Below are 20,286 nucleotides of genomic sequence, written 5' to 3'. Positions count from 1 at the left end.
AAGCGCATTCGTATGGATCCCCCCCCCTCCAAAAAGGAACACCATCACCAGTCTTGTGCTTGACAAGCTCTATATAAGGCAATCAACAAGAGTTCTCAAAATATGCAAAAAAATATAACTAAAAATGGTACAATCAAGCAGATTTTCGAATTGACTTGCATTTTCCTACCCTTGATCACTCCTGTATTCTCTAGACAATAGGCCTATTGGTTTTCCTTGAAATGTGTTGTCAGTGGTGCATATATGCTGACAAAAGAGAAAACCTAGGGGCAACAATGGGCACATCTCTGCTAGTTTTAAAGATATGAGAGACAAGAAAATACTCAGTTCATGGTGAAAAAGTAGGTCAAAGCCAATTTCAGTATCATAGTATATGAATTTCTATTCAAGTTCAATAGCAACCATGGGCCAGAAAACATGCAAATAGCAGTTCATCATAAAAAGTAGGTCAAAGGTCAATTTCAATGTCACAGATTGCTAGTGTATTACTTCCTATTCAAGTTCAATAATAACTATGGGCCTACCTCTGTCAGTTTTGGAGATAAAGGAGATTAAAAATTTGCAAAGTTCAGTTCACGGTAAAAAGTAGGTCAAAGGTCAATTTTAAGGTCACACTTAGATTGCCAGTATCAGTGATACAGAAACCTTATGTGAAAAGAGAGACATGTGTCTCCTGTTTCATAAAAATATGAGACACAAGGTTCAAAACAAGGGACACATCATAAACAACATTTTTTGTTTCCATAAAACAAGTTTTATTCTTTAAAAAAAAAAAAAAAAAACATTTGCTCTTTGAAACACTCTTAGGCATGATTACCAGAAGTGCCATTATTAATGTCATGTCAATGTAGTAATGTCAATAAAGTAATGTCATTACACCACAAATGTCATTATTGTCTCTTACATCAATATTCATGAGAAATGCCTTTGACGTTTTGTTTTAAACACACTTAGAGCACTTCTAAAGTCAAAATCCTGAGAAAGGGGGCCATTAAGTTTTATGGCGATCAACATTTGTAAGTTTTCACTGATCAGTCTGTTTCTAAGGCTAGATTTGATTATATTTTGAGCACTAAAGCCACGTTCTACGTCTGCAGTATGCACTGGGAGGGCAAGTGCTATGCCAGCCAATTTGCACAAGTTAGGGAAATTCTCCTTATGAAATGCGTTGATAATTTCCCAGAGTTCTTTCATACTGTCACAACTGTAAGTGTTTGCCAGGACCAATTCCTTCAGTATTGCCCATTCCTGTTTGACCACATTGCCATCAACATACTTGTCCTCGTAATGTTTAATGACAACGTCCAATTCCTTATTTCCAAAAGCAGCTTGGGCATCCTGATTTTGAAACCTGATGCCTCTGAGACCTAAAACTGATAGGGCAGAAACCACTGACTGGTCATTATCTGGAAACCGCTTATCAAGTTCTTCCAGGAGATTGTTGATAAAGGAAGTTTTCGCAGAGTCTGCACCATTCCTCAGTTGTGTAGTGTCTCTAATTTTCACACCTTTGTAGTAGGACTCTGACTGAGAGGTTTCTCCAAGATCTTCTTTTGTAGCCTGTTCATGAGCTCCAGGTGTCTGTAGCAATTCCTGCAGTTGATTTTTCACACCACGAACAGCTGGGGATACAACAGCCAAATCCAGATTTTCTTTTTGGAATATCATGTTTAGATGTGTAATTATAGGGATGATATCCATAAGACAGCTTGTCACAAGAAGAAACTGTGATGTTGCCATGGTTTTCAAGAAACCTTTAGACTGTGGATTGCCGTTTTCAGCAACCTGTTGCTCAAACAACATTGCCAAAGATTGCCAAGAGCGATACAAAGCATCTAGACTGTTATAAAAGCTAAACCAACGGACAGAATGTACTTCCTTTATCCTGATCTTGGGAGCATCTAATACATCCTGTAGAGAAGCCAGTCCACTAATGCGCTTGGCGGAGTGTTTGAACCAGTAGTAGATATTTGTCATGAACTCCTGGTAGGTCTTCAAATATGGCACTCCATTGGCTGCTTGGCTAGACACGAGTGCAAGTTGGTGAGCAATGCAGTGCAGTTGAATGAGCTGTGGATTTGTTTCTCTTTTTAGTCTTGTACCGACTCCATTGTGTTTTCCGGTCATAACCTGATGAGATAAAGATTGAAATTAATTTTTCCATATCAACATCTGATGAACAAACCAATATTTTAGAAAAAATTGGAACTATTAATATTTTTCATTATTAAAAAGTTTCCAAACTATTTAATATTTTGGAATTTTTCATAAATATAACAGACTGACAGTAATAATTATAATCCTGACTAAATAAAATTAATGAATGAAATTTCAAATATTTATTCTATTTATTGTTTCCTTGTAATATATTATATATCCAGTACATTATTTAATTTATTCTATTTATCAACTTCACACCAGTTGTTTTTTATTTATTGTTTCTTGATAATTTTATGCAATACTGACCGATGCACCGTCACTTCCTAGTCCTACTACCTTATCAGGCGGCACTTCAAACTTTGTCAGGAGATTTTTGACAGATGTTGCAATGGTGTCTGCTTTCCCATCCAGTATTTCACAATTCTCTAAGAAAATGGTCTCTGGTTTACAGCCTGATGATATCCTCGCATACACACTCAGTTTTTTTGTACTAGTAATGTCACATGATTCATCACAAAGCACAGAGATATAGTCTGCATCTGTCAGCTTTTTTCTCATATCTCGGAGAATCACTTCGTATATACTCTCTTGAAAGTCTTTGGTAATAGTGTAGGATTGGTAGCTTTTTGCAATTGGCGCAAGATCACTGCAGCCTTGCTGTATCAAAAAATCAACAAAATCTGGGTACTTGGATGTTGCTATGTCCTGCTTTGCCAAGAAATATATTGTTCGTAGAGCATGGATTATGGCACTGTCGTTCTCACTAAACTGATTTTTTACCATTCTCGATAGAGTTGACCTTGAGATTTCATCTTGTACCGACTGGCGATGGTCAGCTGCTGAAGCATGCCGCTCCAAAGTCGTGGTTCTGAAGTTGCTACAGCCTTCGGTAAAAACGTTCTTTTTTGGCTTTTTACACATAGTGTGCAAAACATATGGTTGTCTTTGTTTTCTAGCCATGTCCATTAGGATTTCCAAGCTTCATTGAACACTCGTTTTACACGTTTCCGAGGCAAACAAGCAGCCGACTGGTCACGAGGTTCAGTTTCACTGTCACTTTGCTCCGCCATGTGCGAGGAGGAAATTTGCGGTGAATGCAAGAAGAAGCATGATTCGCTGAATTCGCAAGCGTTGCTAAGCGCTATAACTGAATTTGAAAGGTGCGATGTGATTGGCTGATGAGTACCACTCAGTTTCAGGTGATATTGCGCACTCACTGAACGACTTTTACTTTGTTAAACTGTTTGGATCATTCCTGATTTTTATTAAATTTGACTACGGTAAAGTGCCATGAATTTCGAACGGCTCTTGAATTTCGAACGATCTTAAATTCGGCCGTCTGGAGTTTTTTCTGGACCATGAATTTCGGCCAGTAAGCACTTTAGCGCGATCTTTATTTCGTGAATTTCGTACACCTTAAAATCGGCCACCGGGCTATTCTCGCGCTTGTAAAGATCTAACAGTCGGCAATGTTGCCCTAGCGTACCTTTACCTGAGTACTACGTGTGCGGCCCAAGGTGCAAGATAACGATCAGTACAGTTAGTTTAGGACGCTAAACAACATCGTCATATGCATTCATTCAGATAACAGGAGAATCTATTAAGAGTTGTACTGTCGGGCTGTTGTTTCTTTACCGCAGTATTCGGTGTGAGATAGCGATCGGTAGTTTTGCTGAGGCGCACAATAGCATTGTTAACAGTAGAGACTTCAGTAACAGAACAAAAGAGCAATATTAAGAGCTGCAATAAAGATTACCATTATTGTTTTTAACCCTCCATCCCTCCCCATTGGAATTTATAATTTTTAAAAATATTTTTCAATTCATTTGTACATTTCAAGGGACCTCATTAGCGGAAGATCGTCAGCGGGAGATCGTGAACGATCTGAGCGAGACAAGAAAGCAATAATGGTAATCTTTATTGCAGCTCTTAATATTGCTCTTTTGTTCTGTTACTGAAGTCTCTACTGTTAACAATGCTATTGTGCGCCTCAGCAAAACTACCGATCGCTATCTCGAGAACGATCTCCGGCTGACGATCTGCCGCAAAGGAAAGCCACTGAACGAGTATGAGCTTTCTCGTTTCACTCGGATTGCGACGCTGATGATACGAAAATTGCGTTCTCGTCTCGTCCTTTGGCTAACGAAGTCTCTTTAACAAATATGAAAATTGCCTCCTGGTCTCTCTCGGATTGCGAACGATCTCTCGCTGAAAATTTGAAATTTTCCTTTTTGTCAATCAGCTTTGTCAGTTGCCGTGCGTATGAAGGTCCGGAAGGTGTCCCCTTTCACAAATTGGCCTGTAGTTTGCTTAGTGTTTTGTACCGCATGAAGGTCACTCTTGTCACTGCTGCATACGGCGTGGAATGTGTATCTTAAAGTTCATAGAAACATTTCATTGTGTTTTGTAAGCATTAGAAAGTAGTTTCGTCGTGACTGAATATCAGCGTACACTACAAAGTAGTACCATTCATCTGTGACGCATCATAAAAGCTACAGTAGGTACGTCAAATTACTCTAAGAAAATTTCTTACAACGTCCACGGCTGTCCCGACAAGCCAAGACGTCATTAAAAAAAAGTCGCAAGCCGTCTAGCCGTCTTTGAAAATACAGGTCGTCCGGTGATTTCAGCGGCCGTCCAAATGACGGCTGGACGGTTCGCTGGGAAAAGCCTTGCTCATAAGGGTATATTTATTTAACTAGGGGCTTATTGACATCACCCAGCTTACATGCGGGTGCATGCCTCCCAAAATTATATTAAAGGATAAAATTGTAACATATCTAAGTATAATTGTTTGTAAATTTTGTAAAAATTGCCCATGCCACCCCGTTAGTTTGGAGGGTTACGCTGGATCAAGTCCGTGTCAAAATTCTTTGACACTTTGCAGGAAAAATCAATCTTCCTTTGTTTCACTGGCTCCTTGTTTAGCCCGATAATCAGATTTATCTAGTGCCCCCAGGTTTGCTGGAGCAGCTCTTTGAAATAACACACAGGTAGATTTTTATCTGAGATAAATATCGCGTTCGATACACTCAAGACAAAAGCTACCCGTGAGCTGAAGGGCACTTTACCCTCTAATTAAGAGGTAAAGCAAGTTCCAGCTAGATGGACGATTAAGATCGGACTTCAGATGGTAACTAGTATTGTTTACCTCAGTTCTGTGAAAGCAAACGAGAAGGGTGTCAGAACAATGGTGCATATATAAATTATACAGAGGATTTGTACATTCAGGTGACGTTAACTTATAATCGAAGGGGATTTTCGATAATATTCCTTGAAAAGAACACTAGATTTATAGAGAATAATATCATGGTTGGCCAAAAAATTATATACGCACAGTGTATCCGTGCGTATGCCTGGTTACGCCCCTGTCGCAAACCAGCAAACCATATCCTGCTGACTACGTGAAAATTGCCTTCTAGCATGGACAAAAAGTCCAAGCTTCTATGCTTGCTCGGATCGCTGACGATCTCTTGCTGACGAATATAGTAACGAAGTCCCTTGAACTAGTGTGGAAATTGGCTTAATGTCGCGCTCAGATCGCTCACTATCTCCCATTGACGATCTTCCAGTCCCTTGAACGAATATAAAAACTGCCTTTTCGGTTTACTCTAGATTACCTATCTCTCGCGTTTGTTTGAAGATGGTTTCAATGACAAAACGTACACGCTTTTCAAATGCGTACATTGACGCAACTATGCGCCAGGAAATCAGTTGCTGCTGCTGGTTAAGATTGGGTTGCCTGAGCGAAAAAAAAAACGGCCCTGCACCCCCCCCCCCCCCCCCACCACACCCACCCAAACCTAGTATATTTGATCGCAGACAACAATCAGCGGTCATCTTGGTCGCAGCGCACGACGGAGAGAGACCGTAATTCACAGTTCGGCTGCCGTGGCGAAGGCTACCTGTGCGCCGCACATACCGATCTGCGGTCGTAGTGGCCTCCCCGCACGGAGGAGAGGCCGTAGTGCCGAGGCCGGCTTCTGCAGGGAAGGCTACGTATGCGTCGGAGACACCGACCCGCGAACGGCGAGATGAGGACGCATTCGCGCGTAAAGCTCCGCCCGACTTTTACGGTAAAGGCAACGAACCTGGTCGCGGAAGACACTTATCGCAGATGAAGGCTACCTGCACGTGCGCCATAGACCCTGATCGGCTGTCGTGTCGGTTTCAGTGCACGGAAAGGAGCAACGGTAACACTAACACCCCATTTCCATAGATTAGATCGACCTACTTTAGATCGACCTAACTCCCTGGGGGTTCACGCTAAATAGCTGTCAGCCGGGCGGACACGAAAGTTAATTAACCCTTACAGCTTGTAGTAGGCGGGGACGGACATTTAAGGGGGATTATCTGACAGTAATCTAGTGAGACTCCCCGCGGTGATAGATCGATCTAAAGTTGTGGGAATAGACCCTAAGCTTCCAAAGTAAAGGTTATCTGGCCGTGGCAGACGCTAATCGTCGGCCGTCTCTCCCTCCGTCCACTCCCGTTCTGAGCGCCAGGATCGTTTTTGAAAAACGACACTAGTTTCTGGCTGCCAGAATCGCTTTTGAAAAACGACACTACTGATAACGATGCTGTTTTGCGGCCCTAGACAACAGTACCGCTCTATCTATGGGCCATACACAGTGATCGGGTGAAAGTACGTATATATTTTTGGTCGCAATTACCGACACTCACACATCATACACTATGGTAACTCTAAATAGATCGTCGGGAGAAGATAACAGAAGGCCTAGCGATGAACAGACAACTTCCGGTCAAAATTGACAGAATTCCATGAAATTCGAACTTTCGGAAGTTCTGAGCACCTCCATTTCATGAATTTCGGCCAGAACGATCTTTTCCCAAATTTAATTATTTTCTACTGTTCGAAATTCATGGCACATTACCGTATATGCGTATTTTTCTGATTTCCTGGTCGCAAAGGTGATGCTATTTATGCGACAATGGCCTCATGTTTTGTCGCATTACGATCGTTTTTATGAGACAATAATGAAATTTATGGGTCAAATGTCGCAAAGTCGCGCCGTTTCTGTATCGCTGCAGTATATGACTTCCTATTCAAGTTCAATAGTAACTATGTACCTATCTCTGCCAGTTTTGGAGTTAAATGGGAACGAAAATTTGCAAAGTTCAATTCATGGTGAAAAGTAGGTCAAAAGTCAATTTCAAGGTCACATTTAGATTGCCAGTATATGACTTCCCATTCAACTTTAATAGTAACTATGGACCTATCTCTGCCACTTTTGGAGATACAAGGGAACGAAAATGTGCAAAGTTAAATTCATGATAAAAAGTAGGTCAAAGGTCAATTTCAAGGTCACATTTAGATTGCCAGTATATGACTTCCTATTCAAGTTCAATAGTAACTACGGACCTATCTCTGCCAGTTTTGGAGATAAAAGGAAAGCAAAATTTGCAAAGTTCAATTCATGGTGAAAAGTAGGTCAAAGGTCAATTTCAAGGTCACATTTAGATTGCCAGTATATGACTTTCTATTCAAGTTCAATACTAACTATGGACCTATCTCAGCCAGTTTTAGAGATAAAAGGGAAGCAAAATTTGCAAAGTTCAGTTCATGGTGAAAAGTAGGTCAAAGGTCAATTTTAAGATCACATTTTGATTGCCAGTATATGACTTCCTATTCAAGTTCAATAGTAACTATTGACCTATCTTTGCCAGTTTTGGAGATAAAAGGGAAGCAAAATTTGCAAAGTTCAGTTCATGGTGAAAAGTAGGTCAAAGGTCAATTTCAAGGTCACAGTAAGATTGCCAGTATATGACTTCCTATTCAACTTCAATAGTAACTATGGACCTATCTCTGCCAGTTTTGGAGATATAAGGGACTAAATGTTATAATTTTGGAGTTACCATAATGTGCCTTAAATTTCGTACAGAAAAAATTAATTAAAATAAAGAAAATGTCATTTTGGTCAAAATTCTTGAAATAGGAGGTGCTCTGAAGTTTCAGAAGTTCAAATTTGATGAAATAATGTCATTTTTGAACACAAGTTGTCTGCTTTGCCAAGCCTTATGTTTAATTTTTCCAGAGTTCAAAATTTATTATCCATTACCGTACTGCACATTTTGCTTTTACCACCAATATGTACTTTTTGATACAGCGTAACTCGAAAACCGTATGGAATACAAAAAAACCGAGACCACTTCCAGTGTTGGGCTTTACATGCTCTACAAAATACAAAAAAGAATGGGTCTCTAGCATTAACGGTTCCCGAATTAGAGACAGTTTTCAGTTTCGGTATCTTATGGCCGCTACTCCCGTGAAAATGCACCGATTGACCCCAAATTCATGGAGATGAAAGATGACCTGAAGGGTAACACTTTCCAATAATATTATTGGTTAAGTCTGTGTAGTGTCTGAATAACAGGGCAAAAAATTTTTTTTTCATAAAAAATTTCATTTTTTTGAAAATTTTGGCCCATTTGACCTTGAAGTAAAGGTCAAAGGTCAAATCCAAGGGTATATTTGAAATATACACATATGACTTTTGGAAAGCCATCTATAGAAATTTTTCCCATAACTCCTTCCGTAGGGTAGATAATTAGCATTTAATTTTGCCATTTTTAGACAAGGGTGCATTGTAATGAGTGCCACACCTAGACCCCAATACCGACAAAGCCCAAATTTTACGTGGAACGAGTTGAGATTATAGGTGACCTAAATCCATGAGATGGGTACGGGGGCCCTTACCGTCTAGGAGGAGAAGCGGTAACGGTAGCCGTCCGGCGGAGCCGGCGGAGCTGGCGGAACGATCCGGACGGGATCGAAACCATGTGTACCGCCAGCGCTAACTCTGGTGGTACAATGATTTGATGATACACTTGTACAATTGAATATTAATTATATACTCACTAACTGATGCACAATTGTGAGCTGGTGGATGCCTTACCAAGAATAGTTCCTGAGAAGTGTTCAGCACCATGCCATTGGTCGTCAAGCCTGTCTGTTAAAGCAAGGCTCATATCAATGGCAAGAATGTAAATAGCTCTGGAAGAAAGGAAAGTGTGGTGGGTGTTGTAATACACACTTTGCCCTCCAAAATCCCAGACTGCTAGACGAGGTGGTGGATTTTCAATGTCGTATGAGCTTTCTGTCAAATGTGTTAAGACATCAGGCGGGAGCTCCATACTCTCCTCTGTTTTTGAATAGGACAAAGCCTCCTTGGAACTACTAGGGCTGGGCTGATGTTCTAAAAATATAAATGTACACAGTTTACATATTTCAGTATTAAAAATGAATACACACAAATCTAATCAATTACTTGTATGAACTACAGTATAAAAGCTAGAGGGGTTTACACAGTGATGGCTGATCATTTCAACAGAGACATAGACTGGGTTCCCATTCCTAGATTGATCTAACAGGATCGGTCCATCTCCAAGGGGTTTCTCGCTATATTGCTTTAAGCTTAAGCAGCTTAGATGTCTCAAATGCCTACTAAAGCAGCTCAGGGATAATTAATTACCACTGTCAGCTTCAGTAGGTGTGACAGACTTCTAAGCCACTTTAGCTAATTACAATTTAGCAAGAATCCCCTAAGAGATAGATCAATCCAAAGTTAGTATGATAGGGTCTGGGAATGGTCCTATAATTTTGAAATAAATGACAATTTCTAATGTACCATTTTGGTGCTTCTACTGTATAGAAAAGAAATATTAGGGTGTCTGCTTTTCAGCTGTGTTGTTACCATTAAATATGAATGTTCTAATTTTAGAATTTGTTACTTAAAAATACAGTATCTGCTAAATTCATTAATTTCAAGTTTGAAATGATGAAGCCATTACCTTATGCCATAACATACTATGCTAATGTGGGTGAGACGCATTGAGAATTAAAAAAAATCGCCATATTTATAGTAGACAAGGATATTTTAACAAAATTTGTAGTACAGATAGATACTCAGTAGAAAAATGCATGGTAATATGTCTTGTCTTATTGTTATACTACTTTTGATTCAGGGGAAGTAGACTACCTGCTCCACTGTGCATCCTGATCTGTCATTACATATTGATGGCAATTAATTATGGGTTAAGATAATTGCAACAAATTTCTAAGATGTGAAAAACCCTACTGTACCCCTTTCCTTGTCTTGTGTTGCCGAAATTTGTCCACCTGTTGATAAAGTGTTCTCATCTTCAAGTTTTGGAGCAACTTGCCATAAAAAGAGAGAAACAATGCAAATTAAATACATGTTTATATCTTTTCTACTTGTGCAGTGTGCATCTTTATGCATAAACCACCAAAAGCCTATAAAATCAAGATCTCATATAACTATGCAACTTGTAATCTTTATGCTCCACCATAATACTCATGTGCCACTATTGGGCTTGATTTGGTCTTAAAGGAGGAAATTGCTTGACCACTTACAAGTAAGTAGATGTTAGATCATTTTAAATCTTAAAAGCAGATTCAGTCCATTTTAATACTACTGCTGTAATGATTAAGATCATGTAAGATCACTTGTGTTCTTAATTTGCACTTTAAGACTAAATCTAGCATACTAGTGTGCCCCGTATTTTAATGATTTTCTTTTCTTCATATTTGTATAATGTTTGATATACCTGCTATAATTTTCTCTTGAATAACATCAGACTGCATTTCTGGAGACTTCGATGTAGCTTGTCAAGAAAAAAAGTAAAGGACTAATGTATCTGTGTGGTACAACATATATATAACAAGATAAGATGATGTGGGTAAATGAAATATTCAGTACTTATTTTTTCTTACAATCAGTATGCATTTTGATCCATCACTGCTGTTTGTACTAAAAGTGGGTTGTGGTGTAATAGTTAAATAACAAAATGTAATAATAAATAAATAAATAAATAAATAAATAAATAAAATGGAAACAGACTAAGGATTGTTTTAAATGGCATTCTGACACACAAAGATATCATCACAATGGGGATTCTTCTACAGAGTACTTCAAGATAACATTATTCATGATCACTCCAAAGTATTTGCTTAGACTGTTTTGTCATAATATCCTTTTTTTAAAAGAAAGAACCCTAAGAAACATGTGAATGAACACTAACAAACATATGGTTTGATCAATTTTTTTTTCTTCTTTTCCAATTGTTTCTTCTTTTTGTTTATCACATGTATAGAAACTACTGACTTAAGCTAACTCATGTTCCCGCAAGTTTTATATCACTACATCTCTATATTAAATTTTTGAGTGTCACAGTACTTACATTTCTCCACTTTCTCTGATGTTGGTACATTAGTTGCCTCCACAACTTGGCTCAAGGGTTGTAACTCTACAGTAATTCATTAAAAAATTCAAATTAATCAAATTATTCTAAGAATATGCATATCATATATTTATAATATTATCTTAAGTTTTTTTTATGATTAAATACCTTATTGTTTCAAATTAGAAAATGTTTCTGCAGTTAATCATCTCGACACTTTTACATATACGGTAAACATGTTCTAGTTCTAGTAGTTAGTTGTACACACACAGGAATTACCTGCATGACTTGCCCGGATTTCCTCATGTATCTTTCTCGTGTTAACAGCAAGCAAACGTGATATTGCTGGCCCATGACACTCTATAAATTAAAATAATAATTTTACCATTTGTCATGAAATACAAAGAGACTGAGGTAATCTAGTTGCTGTTCATAAATAATAAACAAGGAGGAATTTAAAGAATTGTCCTTGCAGATTAATAAATCTTCAAGTCATATATTAAGAGTTGAAATATATGAAGTAAATGAATTTCAATATTGAAACACTTTTTAATTCTTGTACAGTTATTCTTACCGGCTTCATCTGAATTCCAACCCTCCTTTACAAGAACATAGTCAGTTTCTATACCATTAGTGATTGGATCATTATCTTCATCATATTCCTTTCCGAGTAGCCGTTTTCTCAGGCGTGTTTTACCTGCACCGTAATGACCCAGTAGCATCACCCTTGCCCTCTTCACTCTTTCAAAGCCATCCTTACATGCTCGTTGATATGCTTCTTGCAGTAGTGGGTCTTGTCTATTGATTTCCTCTGAAAACTGACCTGAAACATTAAACTGTATTTTTAGTCATAGTTTTGCTACAAAACTCAACCAAACAACACTTTATTGTTTCAAATACAAAGTGGATATTTAAAATGGAATATTTCAGATCCACATAAAAAATCTATATATATAAATAAATAAATAAACAAATAAGAAAAAGATAAAGATGGTGTGAAAATGATTAAAAATGTTTAACAAGAAATGCAGTACTAGTATGCAGCCATGCATCTGTCATTCCAATAGCTGGTTCCAAGTTGAACCTCCTATGTCCCCAAATCTCTAAAATAATTTATTTTCTATTTTAGTTTTATATGGTAGTTATCAGTGGCATACACATCTGTAATGTATCAATACTGGTATCTGGCAGGACACATGCACTGTGCAGATGTTGTAAATTGTACTGTTATTGCACAATAACATCCTCAAATTAACAACACAGAATAACAATTCTAATGATATGACTAAATGGAAAAGAAAACAGAATTTCAGCAGATGAATCACAGGGACAGTAACTTTTAAAAACCATCAGATGTAAAAATTGTAGCTAGTAGATGATGTGCTGCAGCAGTGTAAGAGATTTTGTTTACTAGTTAAAAAAAACATTGCAACAGCCTTGATTTATATGTGAAGCATAATGATAATACTAAGAAATGGGAATCAACATTTTAAAATGTTTTTCTCATGATTAAATAAAAAGATAAAATAAAAAATAAGTTCTATTGAAAACATCATTTCAACAAGTATTTCATATAGCAAGAGATATATGGTGCAGTTGTATCAGTTTTGTAGGCGACATTGATGTTTGTTTAATTTAGACTTGAAATGGCAATCAGCATACATATACATTGTACAATGCTAAATATCTGCTTGGCACAAACATTTGTTGAAATGGTTTAATAACAAGTTTATTTTTGTTTTCATTTGATGGTGTTTGCATCATAACATGGTGAAATGTATCATGATACATGTATTATGTATCACTATTATGATTATTACATGAAGTTTTTTTCTTTAGTTAATAACTTATCAACCTACAAATACATACGCCATTGTACTGAATCTGCCTGACTTATAGACTGTTCAGAATAAATTTTATCAACACCCATTTTTTTTTTTAATTTGGAGCAGACCAAGTACATTTAGAGCAGGGCAAGCAGATTTACAGACATATTGTACTTGCCTGATGGGCAGGTGTCTCATTCTCACTCATTATTCTTATGGGTTCAATGGAAATTGGTCACTAACAGTAAAAAGTTTCTCCACTCTACATACATTTTTACTAACACGTAGCTGTGTGCTTACTATAAAACTTAAAATGCATGCCCTTACAGAACATAAAATGTTGCCTAAGTACTTCCGGAGTATAGCAGGAGTACTCCAGCAACATAAAAATGTTGCCGGAAAGTATCCCCACAGGCTAGCCGCTAGCGGCTTGTCTGCGGCTTTATACAGTGCATGTTGCTGGAGGTAAGCCACAGGGTTGCTGGAACCTAGTCGCTAGCGGCTACATTCTGGCAATATATGCCTTGTATGTTGCCACAAGGTAGCCACTAGCAGCTTATCTGCGGACACAAATAGAGCATGTTGCCGGAGGTAAGCCGTAGGGTTGCCGGAAGCTAGCCGCTAGCGGCTACACTCTGGCAATTAACATATACACACTGTACATTTGCATGTAGACATACACTTTTCTTGTATTATGTATGATATGACAGCATTGGTGTTTATTTATGATTTGTTATTTATTCCTATAGCAGGATGCTTTATGGTTTATTTTGGCTATATAATCAGACAATCCAGAAGTGTCAACAGCCATAAAGTTGTTCTGTTTGAAATAAATCATACTCAGAAATGTTCACTTTCAAGCATTCTAAGAAATTGTTCTTATTTATATGGTTTTTAAGAACATTTGGAATTGAACCTGTAGTGCATGCATATTAGGCATTATATATATATATATATATATATATATATATATATGTTCATGGTGACATATTCTTTCTCATCTATGTTTAGTGTGTATGACATAAATATGTGGGTCCATCAGCATGCAGTTTAAAAGTTCCAAAAAGGTGGTCAAAACCATTTCATCAACGTTTTTATCCAGTATAATAATAATAATAATAATAAATAAATAAAAATGCATTTAACTTTTTGTGTTACATAAAAATGTGTTTAGTTTTGTATATTTCATTATAATTTGCATGCTGTGACAGTATGAATGCATGTACTATTTTTTTGTATTCCAAACCCAAGGTCACTGTTGTGTATGAATACACTACTTCCTGTGAAAAGTAGTTCCATTTCATGAAAAATGGTCGTCTGCTAGTTTTATTTGCAAAGAACAATCCACAAAGTCAGGAAAATAAGGTATTATCCAAAGTACTTCAACATTTAATTTATTTGTGTGTGTTAACAACAAACTGGTGATGAAATGTCTTTGAATCTAGAAGTGGTAAGACATCAAGAAATTTGACAAAATACATTTGAGAATTTAGGTATATCTAAGCTTTCATGAACAGCTACAAGATGAAGAATATGAAGAATTGGACTGTTCTGTTGTGAGATTTGAGTTGTTCTTCACTGACAAATGGACAAGAAGTTCAGGGATTAAACAATGTAAGATGTTTTTCTTGTGACTTAATAAAAATACAAATAAAGCATACTATAAATTCCCTTAAAAAGAGTTCTTCATCATTATTCAAAATCCTAATCACTATAATGGGTTCATGGAAATTGGTCAGTAACAGTAAAGTATTAACTATAGAAAATGTCTCCACTCTACATACATTTTTACTAAAGCACAGCTGTGTGCTCACTGAATTTAAATATGCTTTAAAAGTTTTTTATTGAAATTAAGGCAAGCATATTCATGGATAAAAACATTGTAAGACTAATAAACTTTAAAATTTTTTACATAATAATCATATCTACCCACAGTTAATACATGTTACTCACCTTGTTTCAGTTTAATGTACTGGAATGTCTTAACATTGCCCGTCATATCTCCCACCACCAGTTGACCAGTAGCAGGGTTGATGACTACTGCCCTGGGTAACTTCAACCCATCATCCTCAGTGACAATGTATCTGATAAACTGTCCCTGTGGACTCAGTGCCACTATCCTGTTGTTAACAGTGTCAGCAATGAAGATGTGACCATAGCTGTCTGTGCACACTCCTTGTGGAAAACTCAGTTCACTGCCTTCTCTGCTGCCATACTGGTACAGATGATCACCAGTAGGTGACAGCACATGTACACAGTGTCCCCACATGTCTGATATCACAATGTTATCATTCACACTGTTCACTGTGATGTACTCTGGGTATCCACACATACTGAGTGGAATAGTGTTCAGGAGCTGTCCACTGTCTGCATGGAATGTGAAGATGGACTTCTTTACACTGTCACAAACCATCACATGACCTTGTCTGTTCAGTGTAATACCCAGTGGTGACTCCAGTAGACCCTGACCCATGGTTGTCACCTGCTGACCTCTGGTGGAGTACACTTGGACACATCTGTCACCCTGTGATGTTATATACAGGTGACCAGTCTGTGACACAGCCACATCACATGGTTTGTTTACTTTAATGTCAAACTTAAATTGTCCTTCATGTGTGAATACTTTTGTTCTGTTGTTTCTTCTATCCACAACAAACATGTGTTCCTTATCTATGGCTAACCCAGTTATGTCAGTTATTCCTCTATCATCATCTTCCAGTTTAGCACTGAAGGAATGCACACATTCTGCCTTGTCAAAGAAAACATTAGGATGTGTAGCTAATGTTGTATTTGTTTCCTGTCCAGCTAATGGAGGTTGTGTCTGTACTGTCACCTGTCCTGATCTTGGATTTACACCTCGTCTAGACTGCCCTAACATGGCTTCCATTCCGACAGTAGATCCTGTAATATTTCTGTCAGCGATTGCTAAACTTTATGTTCACTTCTGGTGCTGCAGCTTGGAGATCACAGTAACATAAACACTTGCTCCATATACCTACAAGTCGGTCAGATCATATCTCTTTCTTTGTCAAATATGTTCAACATTATCCCACAATCTCCGTCCTGTTACTTCCTATTTGTTGAAGAAAATGGCGCCTCATTCATATAGACCATAATCCTTTGCGCAACACGACTTCCGGTATTTTTTTCATAGCAAAACTATAGACGCGCAAAAGAAATACCGTACAAAGGTAACTGAAAAATGATTATTTAATATCAGATAAAACAGATATGCGTAAAACTAATATTTCTCATCACAATTATCACCTGTAACAGTGATTTTTATTTTATTTTATTTTGATTTATTTTTCTTTTATTTTTATTTATTTATTATTATTATTATTATTATTTTTTTTTTTTTTTTTTTTTTTTTTTTTTTTTGTTACACACACTGGACAATAGAAGTGAACCAATACTTTGGGGAGATAAATGACTCTGGAATGATATGCTCCTGGTATCATTTTATAAACATCAAAATTCACACAAAAAAAAAATAAAAAAAAAAAAAAAATACAATTCCATAGTACAGCGGTTTTATACTCAATAGTCATATTAAGAGTAGACCCAGGCATTATAACTTTCATTACTCTGCAGGGGGTGACACTTCTTTTGTCCAGTGTGTTTATTTACCTCATTTTTTCCTAGTTTTGATTTTCCTCAATTTTCTGCCGCCATCCCTATCATGCGCATTTTTGAGCCACAATTTGATGCATGTCTTATTCAGCCTCCGTAGCTCTCGATCTACCTGCATCTGTGAAAATATAAAAAAACTTAACTTAATCCTCCTATCTTAACAGTGCTACATTGGACAGTAAACAAAAATGGTTCAAAAAGGAGTTACAAAACGGAATGGTCTCACCAAAGGACAGAAATAGGTTGATATGCGTTTATCCTTAAGAGAATATATGTAAAAACCTTAAAAAGACAAAGTTGTTCAGAAGAAACAACCTTTATATTTTGAACTGTAACTTTACTGTACTTCAGGATCATAATAATACAATTAATATGTAAAAATATATCTGAGCAAACATTATTTGATCATTACGAAATGCAAACATTCCATTGCTTTTGTAAAGGTCAGGTTTTTTTAGTGCAACCTTTCCGCACTTCCCAATCCAGTTACACTGGCATGCAATATGTTAGTTTTAAAAATAGTAGACATGATCCTATCTACACTGTACCATTTCCTAAGAGGAAAACCCTCCCAGTGTGGCAAGGTGGTTTGACCTTTGAAATAAATATAAAATATTCTTAATAAGTAAAGCACATTTATATATAGGCCCTATTCATACAACAAATGATACGTGTTCAGATTAAAATGTCATATTAATCATTTATCAAATAACCACTATTTTAAAAATCAACTTATTATATTATTTTTTCCATATGTAGCTTCAGCACAACAATCACTACATTAAATCACACTATTATTTTTTTTACTTACCAGTAATTTCATTATGCTTATCTTTAAGTATGTTTTCAACCCTTGCCACATCTTCTCTAGTCTCCATAGGAAATGCAAACTCGTCAGTTGAGACAATATTGTCATCAGGACTTCTGTTCTGTTTCAATCTTTGCTCTAACCTTGTAAGAACAATAATGTTATTCTTCAGCATAGCTTTTATCTGCAGGTGGGTGGTGAAGATGAAACGATCTCTGAAAACCATAATACGAATAATTTATCGGTAAAGAAATCTGATTGGAATTAATGGAAATACCTTAAAATGACTACCAAAACGCACAAAATGCACCATGTGCACTTCCTTATGGCTAGTCTTAATTTAATTAACACCGAATTGCCTTTTAAAAAACATGAAAAATCTTAATATGACAAATATGCATATGCCAGATATTGGTGGTCAGAACACAAAACAACTTGAACGTAAACTGTATTATTTCTTCAGATATTGGTCAGTTATAAACGACCAATTTTTCCATATATTTTCTTATTCATCACCTTTCTACATGATCCGTAGGAATGGCTACTTCACCATCTTTATAATTTTTAGTTAACCTGAATAAAAAAAATACTGTTAGTAGTAATTTATCTCAGCGAGAGTTATTTATTTATTTATTTTTACAAATTTAAGCGAGTCTCTTGAGAATTTTAGCGAGCCGGACCGCCTCGCTGCTGTGAATGCAGAGGAGACCGTGATGTGTAAATCTTTTGAAATAAATACTATTTCAAGAGAAGATCCCTGGCTTCATATATATATTAAAAGGACAAAAAGCTCGCAGTCTTCAAACTAATTAAATTATTATCACTTAACAATGTCTCACAATTAAACAACTTCGGGAAATACCTACAATGTGCATCGGAGCTAAGATTAGCGTCAGTATAATGAATTATTGTTATTATTATTATTATTATTATTATTATTATTATTATTTGTATCAGTAGTAGTTTTTGTTGTTGTGGTAGTTCGTTGATATGACTTTATATTGTCACTGTCACATTCTGATGAGCCGTTGGGGTCAAGGGTTTAATAAATTGAAATAAGAAATAAAGGTGGCGGCACAACTACCAAACTGAATGAACAATTAGCCGCATCTGTCTCGTTGGAGTGCAGCGCAGTTTTCAAGCATGTACATATGTCAGACGTTTTGCCGATATTTTAATAATATTCCGCTAGGCGGGACCACATTAACCTAGGTTCTAGATTCCGGTATTGCCAGCTCGATCTTGATTTCATATATAGGCCTAACCCATAGTAGTAATACCAGGTACTAGTAAAAGCGACTCCACCACAAGGTATATTTAGCCAGCTAGCTTTTACGTTGCTGTGACACTCAGGGTAGACCACATAAGAAAAAGGGCCAATGTTCACTGGTAATATTCTAAGGTTTATTTTAAGGTACAAACTTTACTTTTTCCAATTGTTATCAATATAATTCATAAATCTGTTATGGGTCTTTTCCATTTAATTTGTTATTAAAATGAAATTTACGTAAATAAAAGCCACAGAAAACCCTTCATAACACATTGATTAACCCTCATCCACAAGGAAATGGAACCCTACGTAAACCCTGAAACCGGGCCTCAGAGGCCCGGTGTACCATGAAAATCTGACTCCCCCCAAAAAACATTCAAAAATCTAATTTAATTTGAGTAAATGACTATGATCTTGTAGTATGCATAATGGAGGACACATTGGCACTTTTTGTTGGTTTGCAGGTGAAAATTTTCATGAAAAAATAAAAAAAATTAAAGATTTGTATTTTACCACCCAAGGACTCCCCTATGAAAAAGCTATTTATTTGACATTTGATGACCATTTCAACATCTTTTCTTTGAGGATACTTTATGAGGAATATATTGAAAGCACTTGAAAGTTTAATGGTTAAAAAATTGGGTGAAAAAAAATAATAATAATAAAAAACACATTAAAAAATAAGAAAAATTAAAGATTTATATTCTAACACCCAATGACCCCCCTATGAAAAAGCTATTTATTTGATATTTGATGATCATTCTGACATCTTTTCTTTGAGGATACTTTATGAGGAATATATTGAAAGTACTTGAAAGTTTGATGGCTAAAAAATTGAGTGAAAAAAATAATAAAAAAAACACATGAAAAATAAGAAAAATTAAAGATTTGTATTCTAACACCCAATGACTCCCCTATGAAAAGGCTATCTATTTGATATTTGATGATCATTCTGACATCTTTTCTTTAAGGATACTTAAAGAAGAATATATTGGAAATATTTGAAAGTTTGAATGGTAAAATACTGGGTATGCTTCATAAGAAGAATTCAGTAAAAAGGCGATGGGGCCAATTTCTTGAGTTAAAAATGTAGCATTTTGACATGGAAGTGCAAAACCTACAGGTAGTAAGATGAATATTGTTTTAAAAATATTCACCAAAATTTTCACCACCAAACTTTCAAATAATAACAAAATGTACATCTCTGTGCAAACTATGTAGAAAACAATGGTATGGTGACTGAATATAAAATAGGTCCTTTTCTTTATGGGAATCCAAATCTCATGGGTATAAAAATGAAGATTTTCATGATTTATTTTTCACTCACTATTTTATCATCAAACTTTTAAATATTTCCAATATATTTT

At 36.4% G+C, this 20,286-nt stretch overlaps 3 protein-coding genes across 5 annotated transcripts in view; all 3 read right to left on the bottom strand.

The window, feature by feature from the left end:
• The window catches only part of LOC106164169 (uncharacterized), a 28,194-nt gene extending 11,883 nt beyond the window's left edge, over positions 1–16,311 (bottom strand). The window contains exons 1-7 of one of the 3 annotated variants that reach the window (XM_086995404.1): positions 15,162–16,310; positions 11,957–12,205; positions 11,662–11,742; positions 11,383–11,448; positions 10,750–10,806; positions 10,265–10,339; positions 9,078–9,377 (exon numbers count right to left, since the gene is read on the bottom strand). In XM_086995404.1, the coding sequence (XP_086851530.1) occupies positions 9,078–9,377; positions 10,265–10,339; positions 10,750–10,806; positions 11,383–11,448; positions 11,662–11,742; positions 11,957–12,205; positions 15,162–16,095 (1,762 nt within the window). In that variant the 5' untranslated portion in view covers positions 16,096–16,310. Of the gene's footprint in view, positions 1–9,077; positions 9,378–10,264; positions 10,340–10,749; positions 10,807–11,382; positions 11,449–11,661; positions 11,743–11,956; positions 12,206–15,161 lie in introns of all 3 variants that reach the window. The other 2 variants (XM_086995406.1, XM_086995405.1) reach the window with 2 other exon arrangements.
• LOC106154455 (zinc finger protein 862-like) lies at positions 794–3,390 on the bottom strand. Its single transcript, XM_013528803.2, has 2 exons — positions 2,467–3,390; positions 794–2,130 (listed from the first exon to the last, which is right to left on the bottom strand). Exons 1-2 carry the CDS (start codon positions 3,124–3,126, stop codon positions 913–915), a joined length of 1,878 nt encoding a protein of 625 aa, XP_013384257.2. The 5' UTR covers positions 3,127–3,390; the 3' UTR covers positions 794–912.
• A 923-nt stretch (positions 16,312–17,234) lies between the features above and the next one.
• Positions 17,235–17,897, bottom strand: LOC147760038 (uncharacterized). The gene is made up of 2 exons (XM_086994923.1): positions 17,653–17,897; positions 17,235–17,435 (listed from the first exon to the last, which is right to left on the bottom strand). The coding sequence occupies exons 1-2, from the start codon at positions 17,873–17,875 to the stop codon at positions 17,296–17,298; spliced, it is 363 nt and encodes a 120-aa protein (XP_086851049.1). The 5' UTR covers positions 17,876–17,897; the 3' UTR covers positions 17,235–17,295.
• Positions 17,898–20,286: the final 2,389 nt, after the last annotated feature.

Source organism: Lingula anatina, chromosome 9 (assembly GCF_051362555.1).
Source record: "Lingula anatina isolate TDL-2025a chromosome 9, LinAna3.0, whole genome shotgun sequence".
Taxonomy (NCBI): domain Eukaryota; kingdom Metazoa; phylum Brachiopoda; class Lingulata; order Lingulida; family Lingulidae; genus Lingula; species Lingula anatina.
The sequence above is the reverse complement of the archived record's forward strand: the minus strand, read 5'-3'. Positions and strand labels throughout refer to the sequence as shown.

Excerpts from the sequence above, each read along its gene's own strand:
- LOC106154455 (XM_013528803.2), bottom strand. The coding sequence starts at position 3,126 with ATGGACATGGCTAGAAAACAAAGACAACCATATGTTTTGCACACTATG. Across the intron at positions 2,131-2,466 it reads TAGGAAGTGACGGTGCATCG|GTTATGACCGGAAAACACAA; the intron begins GTCAGTATTGCA and ends TTATCTCATCAG.
- LOC147760038 (XM_086994923.1), bottom strand. The coding sequence starts at position 17,875 with ATGGTTTTCAGAGATCGTTTCATCTTCACCACCCACCTGCAGATAAAA. Across the intron at positions 17,436-17,652 it reads TAAGCATAATGAAATTACTG|GTCAAACCACCTTGCCACAC; the intron begins GTAAGTAAAAAA and ends TTTATTTCAAAG.